The sequence below is a fragment of the Giraffa tippelskirchi genome, chromosome X, assembly GCF_054371585.1.
Source record: "Giraffa tippelskirchi isolate mGirTip1 chromosome X, T2T-mGirTip1v1.2.pri, whole genome shotgun sequence".
NCBI classification, from domain to species: Eukaryota; Metazoa; Chordata; class Mammalia; order Artiodactyla; family Giraffidae; genus Giraffa; species Giraffa tippelskirchi.
This window is the reverse complement of record NC_137289.1, coordinates 2,862,142-2,870,461: the sequence shown is the minus strand read 5'-3', so window position 1 is coordinate 2,870,461 and position 8,320 is coordinate 2,862,142. Positions and strand designations below refer to the sequence as shown.

General features: G+C 52.6%; 1 protein-coding gene and 1 long non-coding RNA gene across 2 annotated transcripts; both read left to right on the top strand.

The window, feature by feature from the left end:
- The first annotated feature begins 1,774 nt into the window (after nt 1-1,774).
- Nucleotides 1,775-3,047, top strand: LOC145536619 (uncharacterized). The gene is made up of 3 exons (XR_014075939.1): nt 1,775-2,067; nt 2,398-2,526; nt 2,706-3,047. It is a non-coding gene; the product is annotated as an uncharacterized LOC145536619 (long non-coding RNA).
- A 2,395-nt stretch (nt 3,048-5,442) lies between these two features.
- On the top strand, nt 5,443-7,154 carry LOC145536618 (uncharacterized). Its single transcript, XM_081566129.1, has 3 exons — nt 5,443-5,976; nt 6,303-6,428; nt 6,631-7,154. The coding sequence occupies exons 1-3, from the start codon at nt 5,679-5,681 to the stop codon at nt 6,636-6,638; spliced, it is 432 nt and encodes a 143-aa protein (XP_081422255.1). The 5' UTR covers nt 5,443-5,678; the 3' UTR covers nt 6,639-7,154.
- The last annotated feature ends 1,166 nt before the right edge of the window (nt 7,155-8,320 follow it).

Here is an 8,320-nt window from a genome sequence, read left to right as displayed (position 1 = left end):
TCAGAAAACTAAGATCATGGCATCTGGTCCCATCATTTCATGGGTAATAGATGGGGAAATAGTGGCTAACTTCATTTTTTGGGGCTCCAAAATCACTGCAGATGGTGACTGAAGCCATGAAATTAAATGATACTTACTCCTTGGAAGGAAAGTTATGACCAACCTAGACAGCATATTAAAAAGCAGAGACATTACTTTGCCAACAAAGGTCCGTCTAGTCAAGGCTATGGTTTTTACAGTAGTCGTGTATGGATGTGAGAGTTGGACTACAAAGAAAGCTGAGCACAGAAGACTTGATGCTTTTGAACTGTGGTGATGGAGAAGACTCATGCGAGTCGCTTAGACTGCAAGGAGATCCAACCAGTCCAACCTAAAGGAGATCAGTCCTGAATGTTCACTGGAAAGACTGATGCTGAACCTGAAAGTCCAATACTTTGGCCACCTGATGGGAAGAGATGATTCATTTGAAAAGACCCTGATGCTGGGAAAGACTGAAGGCAGGAGGAGAAGGGGACGACAGAGGATGAGATGGTTGGTTGGCATCACCAACTCAATGGACATGAGTTTGAGTAAACTCCGGGAGTTGGTGATGGCCAGGGATGCTTGGCATGCTGTGGTCCATGGGGCCTCAAAGAGTCAGACACGACTGAGCGACTGAACTGAACTGATCAGGTTATCTGCAGATAAGGTGTGCTCACTCAGTTGTGTTTGACTCTGTGCAATCCCATGGAAATAGCCTTCCAGGCTCCTCCATCCATGGCATTTTCCAGGTAAGAATACTCAAGTGGGTTGCCATATTTTCCTCCAGAGGATCTTCCTGACCTAGGGATCGAGCCTGCGTTCCCTGCATTGGCAGGCAGATTCTTTACCACTGTGCCACTTGGTAAGTGGCACAGTGTTAAAATTGAAAGAAAGTAAATGTGCATCTTCACTGAGTAAAGGATCAGTGAATCGGAGTAAGAGCGTCCCTTGTTGGCTCAGCGGTAAAGAAACCAATGCCAATGCAGAAAACTCAGCTTCCATCCCTGATACTGGAAGATCCCCTGGAGTAGGAAAAGGAAACCCACTCCAGTATTCTTGCCTGGGAAATCCCACGGAATTTTCCAGGCCTGAATACTGGAGTGGGTAGCCTTTCCCTTCTCCAGGGGATCTTCCCAACCCAGAGATCAAACCCAGGTCTCCCACACTGCAGGCAGATTCTTTAGCAGCTGAACCACAAGGGAGGCCTGTGCCATGGCAATACTGTCTGAAAACGGACGTGATGGACGAACACATGAAAGCACTTGAAATAACGCTTGGACCATAGGAAGTGCTAGCTATCACTACGGTCAAAGAACACAGCTATGATGTGGACTGGGCAAAAAGGGGACCAGGGTGGGTGGTGTGGCTTGGCCCCTTGCCCTCGACTCCCACCTTAGTCCAGTGAGACCCTTCTGTGGCATACGTTGGAGAAACAAAAGTCGCATTGTGGAACTAGCTTTAGGCCATGCGACGGGAAAGTCGGCATTTGTGTCTCAGTGGCGTCTCTGTGGACACTTGGCGGGCTCCATTCCACGCCATCTGAGCCGGCACTGGAGGGGCCCGTGTGCGCAGGCGCATCGGGGGCACCTGAAAGGAGCGTGGCGTTGTGACAGAGCCGAGTCCCTCCAGCCTCACACGGTCTCCATAGCAGCCCGTGGGTGGCTGGGCTGTGTGCGCAGGCGCACTTTTGGCGTCCTTGCGCAGAAGGGGAGGGACTTCGTGAGCGGCCCAGTCTCTCCGCCCCTTATTTGGCGTCTGAGGGAGACGCACAGCAGCCATGCAGGCGTCGGGTGGTGGTGCCGGTGGCGCAGAGGGCCGAGATGACCAGCATAGCTCCAGAGCACCTCCTTGCCAGAGTGGTTCAGGCAGCGCTGAAGGTGAGGATCGTCCCCGGGCCCCAGAAGGCGGGGGTGGGCCTGGCAGAGGAAGAGCGGTGATGGAAGACGCTGGAGCTCGTCCCCGGGGTGAGCGGGCACCAGGTGGCCTAGGACCCGCTGGAGATGTAGCACCCTTGGCTGTAAGGCCTAGACGTGGAGAGGCGGTGCTGTATCCTTTTCAGGGAGCCTTTCTGGGCGGGGTCAGTGGTGTGGTGGAGGGAAACATGCCGGCAGCCTGAGGAAGGGATAGAAGGGAGTACGGGGGCGATCCGGGGCAGCAGGACTGGGCAGCCTGGCAGGAAAGGAGGTTGTCAAGGCCTGAGGAGCCTGGAGGGTGGGGAAGATGGACAGAAGGGTTAGGGAGGCAGCTCAGGGTGGTCTCAGGTTGTGGTCAGGAGGATGGGCATCCTGGGGTAAAAGCAGGCCTCTGAGGTGCGAGGAAGCCCGAGATAATCAGCAAATTCTGTAATGGGTGGTGCCTTAACCGTGTCTCTCCCAGCACACTCAGAGTGCCTTTCCAGTCACCCCTGGAGGCAGACATGGCTCGCAGATCTCTGCTCCCAGATGCCCAGCGCCACCAAGGATTGGTTCTGAGGGAATTTGCAGTGAATGGCAGTGACCTGCTTGTGTCAGTTCCAGACGAGTTTGCCTTGGGAAGTGGGGGGTGGCAGGTGCTGTGGTCTGAGCTCCCTCTTAAGCGTGCTATGATGGAGACACTGAGGGGCTTGGTATAAGCAGGGGGGTTGGTACCCTGGACCTACAGGAGCAATCTTCCCTTTAACCTGATTTTCTTTTCCCTGCTTTTAGTACATGGACTGCTGAAGACCTGTGAAGACCTGGCTTTCATCCGACTTTCCATGAACCCATTCCTCGATCAGCTTTCCCTGGTGATTCGGAACATTCGGAGCCTTGGGCTCCCACCTCGCTGAGGAAAGGGGCTGAGGCCTAACCTTGTGTCCCCTGCTCGGCGGGGCATAGGGAATTCAAACTAAGAGGCATCGCCACTTTGTTATTTGAGTCTAAGTTTTTGCCTTTACTGGCCTTTGGTCTCTGTTGGTTCACTTGCTTTGTTGCCCTGCTGCTTGAGGAGTGGGGTGCTTCAGTGTTTGTTACAGCAGAAAATAAAGCTGAGTCACTTTTTGTGCCCCAGTTTCTTTTCAGCTAATGCGCTTCTGGATTTTAAAAACATTTTTTATCTTTGTTCTCGTGTTAGAGGGAAGGTACTGAAATTCAGATGTTTGAATTCCAATTACAAGGGAATTGAAAACAATTTCAGAAAATGAAAATCGAGCCCTATGTTCAGCACTAAATACTGTCAACGTTTAAGAATATTTTCTAGGTGTACTTGCACATTAAATACATAACAGCATGTGATGTAGAAGTTATCAAGTTTAGCTTTAATTTTTTTCCTGAATTTTTTTTCATTTAGTATACTAGCTTTTCCACTTTCTAAAATCTCTTCAGAAATGTGTTATTGAATAGATATAAGATGCATGATAATGTAATTATTGGGACTTCCCAGGCAGTCCGGTGGATAAGACTATGCACTTCCAGTGTAAGGGCTGCAGGTTCAGTCCCTGGCAGCAGAACTACGATCCCACATGTCGTGTGGCGTGGCCAAAAAAGTAAAATTGGGTCTTTAAATAAAAACAACAACAACAATAATAATCTCATTATGGAACATGTAAGTTGTTTCCACGTTTTTCATTACTATGGTTAATGAATTAGTGGAATTTATAAATCTTTCCATTAACGGTTATTTCCTTAAAGTATTACTATATTCCAACAATTAGAAATGCTGACCTAACTGTTTACTTCTCTCTTGCTTTTTTAAAAAATTAATTTATCTTTTTAATTGGAGGCTAATTACTTTACAATATTACAGCGGTTACTGCCATACATTGACATGTCCAGGCTCCCCGCTGGTGTCCTCTTGGCCACAGAGCAGGGGACACACATAGGCAGTAGACCAGGTCTTTGCACACCCTAAAACTGACTGGGAGCCAGAATCAACAGAAACTGGGAGGGTGGAAAGGTGGGACAGGGATGCCCCCCACACAGGAAAGGGTCAGCCACTGCTGGTGGCTCTTCCCTTCCAGTGGGGGTGAGGGAAGTCTGCTGGGGGGGCCGAGGACTCTCCGGCCAGGGGGTGGGGCTCAGGGACCGGATTGAAGTACAACCCCTGATGCAGTCACCTCCCGTGGCACCAGTGGTCCCTGGCAGATGAACCCCACGCCCAGGCAGTGCTGCCCCAGCCCCGTGGTCTCCCCCGGCTGTACCTTGCCTGTTGACTTGACCCCCTTCTAGACACAGAAGTGGACCAGCAGGCCAGTAGACACAGGGTCACATTCCAGTTGAGGTCCCCCGGTACCTCCGGCCCTCTGGATAGCCTCAAGACATTGTTCTTGGGGAAGGGAAAGCCATGAGAGTTGTGCCAGCAGGAGAGGGCAAGAGACTGGGGGTGTCCTAGGGGGTATTGCCCTTCCCTCGGCCCTTGAGTCCAGCCGGTCCCACCGGTGCTTCTGGGGGGCCTGATGTAAGTCCCCAGCCTGGAGTCCCTGCAGTCTGTGTGCCTGGAGCCCCAGGCGGCCCAGCCCCACGCCATCCCCAGTGAGTCTAACAGCAGTCCCACCCACCCCCCCCCCCCGCTTCCCTCCCCAGGTGGGCGGGCACAGTATGCTCCGCATCCCTCGTATCATGCCTCCAGGGCCGGGTCACCCCACTCCCATGTGAAGGCACCTTGAAAGCACGCACACAGAGACATATGCCCACGTGAATGCATCCCAACCGTGGCCTCTTTGAAGCACACACACACACACACACACACACACACACACACACCCATGTGCACGCCCCTGACCACACGCTCTCTCGTGACCACACATACATGCCCACGCACAAGCACCTCCACACACAGACACACTCACATGCTTATGTCATGAATCTGTGCATATGCTCTCTCTCTGAAACACACCCACGCACACACCTGATGGGCACGCACCTGTGTAAGGGCACTCTCTCGGGCACACACACAGATAAGCCCATTCACACGCCTATGTGCACAAATCTGTGCACACGCTCTCTCTTACAAGCACACCCATACACACGCCCATGGGCTTGCACCCGCTCATGCGATCATGCACACAGACACACATACAGACATGTGAGCTATGTGCGAGACACCAGAGAGACAGACGAGCGCTGACCCAGGGGTGCCCAACTCCCTTCTGGGAGTCAAGGAAAAGGACCTGCGCTCAGCAGGATGGTCACCTGTGAGCGACGCCAAGCTGTCAGCAGCACAGACTTGAAGGTGCACAGGGACCAGGGCTCACTTGGGGTTTGCAGGCTTGGCGTGGAAACAGTCACACGCCTTGAGGAGGGCGGCAGCGTCTGTTTGAGCATCGCGCACTGAGGCGCTGCCCCCACACCGAAGGGTGGAGCGCCGCCTAGAGGCCTCACGGCTGAACCGTTTACCAGGTTTCCCGGCCGGAGGCAGGGCTGACTTAAGAGAGCCCAGACCTCGTGGGTATGGCTCTGCGCATGCGCGTTGGGGCTACGTGGTGCGTGAATGCGCGAAGCTTCAGCAGGGCACCCGTTGTCGGTGGGAACCAATCGTGAGGCAGGACCAGGGTGGGTTTGTGCGGGCGCTCTGCTGAGTTGCAGGTCTCACTCCGGGACTGGTATTTGTAGGGACTGTTCAGTCTTTCCCGCCGCGGAGGTGGGGGAGAGGGTTCAAGATGGAGTCCGAGGCACACGGTGGAGGAGCCACAAGGGCAGCCGATGAAGACGCAGTCGCCGTGGCCTCTGCAGCGGGCACGGCAGGTGGTGGCCAAGGCGTGCAGGGTGGTGCTGGTGGCCACGATTGCCCTGGCGACCCAGCTGTCCCTGGTGACGCCGTCAGTCGAGGAGTCCCTGGCGGCTCTGGTGACCAGGCTAATCCCAGAGGCCCCAGCGCTGCAGGAGAGTCGGGTGGTGCAGCCGGTGCCATGCCACAGATCGCGGGGGCACCGCAGGCGCCAGGGCCGGGTGGAGACGCTGCACCCGGAGCCAGAGTTCCGATTAACCGAGCCCTCCAGTGGTATCCTATGCTGGGAGCCCCGGTGGGCTGGGCGGCCGCAGGGGTCGGGGTGTGCGCTAGGGGTAGTTTGGGGGGTTGCAGGTGGCGGGGCCTAAAGCGTGGGAGGAGGGTACTCTGCGGGGCTGGAGGGTATGGGTCAGGGGTGGTCTGGCTGCCAGGGGATGGTGGTGACGGAAAGAAACCTGAAGGGATCCAGAGGGTCGGGCAGTGATAGCCAGGGTATCTGGCGGCGGCCTTGTGGGAGAAGGCGAGTCTCCACGAGCAGGGAGCCTGACGTGCAAGCCACGTGAGTCATGTGGATGGTGCCTTAACCATATCTCCACCAGCAGCCTCAGTGTGCTTTTCGCATCGCACGCACAGGCGGACATCGCCCGCCACTTCCTCACTCCACGTACTCAACTGCCAGGGCCGCTTCGGAGGGAGCTCGATGTTAACGGCTGCATGTTGGTTCTGTAAGTTCTAAAGGGGGCCGGGGCTGGGGAGGGAGTGGAGGACGGTGGCCAGTCTCGGCCCAGGAGGAGCCATAATGGAGGGTTAAGCCTAGAGGAGAAGTGTGGTGCTCTGGGCTCTGTCGGTGTGCGGGGACAGAGGGAGGACATGCTTCTCTTCCTCCTCCTTGGCAGGAGCTTGAATTTCATTTTCCCTCCCTTTTAGCCGATTGACTGCTGAAGACCCTGTCCTGCTCCACAGGTCCATCGACTTCTGTGCGGGGCAGCTTTCCATGGTGATGCAGTCCTTGCAGCACTTTGTGCCCCGTCCTCGTGCTAAGCCTCAGCAGAGAAGACAGGCTTAAACCTAGCCTATGTGCCCTAGCCTCAAGTGTCCTTCCCCAGGGCATTGCTTTCGGAATTACTTTGATGGGGCTTCATCTTGTGCCTGTGCTGCTGCTTGGGGGCTCAGGGTCCACATCGTTTGTTTGGTGATTGTTAACTGCAGAAAGTAAAACTGAGCTACTGTGCTGCCTCTGACTTTATTTTTAGAGGGTTCGCTTCCTAATACTGCATTTGTCTTTTAGTTGGAGGAGAGGTTCTGAGATCCAGGTATTCAAGGAGTACAACATAATGGAAGCCAATGTAAGAAGTGGGAGAATAAGAAAGTTGTGTACTGCCATTCGGTATTGATTTTGGAATATTTTGTCAGTTTTACAGTTACATTTATATATAAAACACCAGAATGTTGTTGTTGTTGTTGTTGAGTCTTTTGTGTCCAGGTGAGTCTTTGCGATCCCATGGACTGTAGCACACCAGGCTCTGTGTCCCCGCTGTCTCCTGGAATTGGCTCAAATTCATGTCCTTTGAGTCGGTGGTGCTATCTAACCATCTCACCTTCTGTGCTCCCCTTCTCTTTTTGCCTTAAATCTTTCCCAGCATCACAGTCTTTTCCAGTGAGTCAGCTTTTGGCTTCTGCTGACCGAAGTGTTGTCGCTCCGGCTTCAGCACCCGTCCTTCCAATGAATATTCGGGACTGATTTCCTTTAGGATTGATTAGTTTGATCTCCTTGCAGTTCAAGGCACTCTCAAGAGTAACCTTGTATCGTGAAACCTTGCTAAAGTCACGGATTACTTGTAATAGCTCTTTTGTAGATCCCATGGAACTCCCTCTTAGACAAGCGTTTTGTAGGCACATACATGCACATTTATTTCTTCCTTTCCAATTAATGGATTTTAACTGATTTCTGTTAAAATGAGATCTCCCATCACTTTGGCCACCTGATATGAAGAGCCAGCTCACTGGCAAAGACTCTGATGCTGGGAAATATTGAAGGCAGGAGGAGAAGGGAATGACAGAAGATGAGATGGTTGGATGGCATCACGACACCAGACGTGAGTTTGAGCAAGTTCTGGGAGATGGTGAAGGACAGGGAAGCCTGGCCTGCCGCAGTTCATGGAGTTGAAAATAGACACGACTGAGCAACTGAACACCACCACGCTGATCTCTGTTATAATGGATTTGATTTTCCTGCTTCTTTGCCTCCTGGTAATTTTAGATTGGATGCCAAGCAATATCAAATTTCCCTTGCATGCTTAATATTTTTCTATGCCTAAACTTTTCTTGAGCTGTATTCTGGAATCCTGTTAAGTTGCTTGGAAACAGTTTGATCCTTTTTGGATCTTACTTATTAAGATTGACTCTGTAGGACCAGAGCAGATCTCGGTGTAGGAGGAACTTAATTAACTGAAATCTTCAATGGCCGAGAAGGCTATAGCTGGAAACAGGGACTCTTTTGAAAAATTTTATTTATGAGTTTTTTTTTTTTGGCTGTGCTGCGTCTTGTTAACTGTGTGTAGGTTTTCTGTACTTGCAGCCAGCAGAGGCTACTCTCTAACTGCTGTGCTCAGGCTTC

Excerpts from the sequence above, each read along its gene's own strand:
- LOC145536618 (XM_081566129.1), top strand. The coding sequence starts at position 5,679 with ATGAAGACGCAGTCGCCGTGGCCTCTGCAGCGGGCACGGCAGGTGGTG. Across the intron at positions 5,977-6,302 it reads ATTAACCGAGCCCTCCAGTG|CAGCCTCAGTGTGCTTTTCG; the intron begins GTATCCTATGCT and ends TATCTCCACCAG.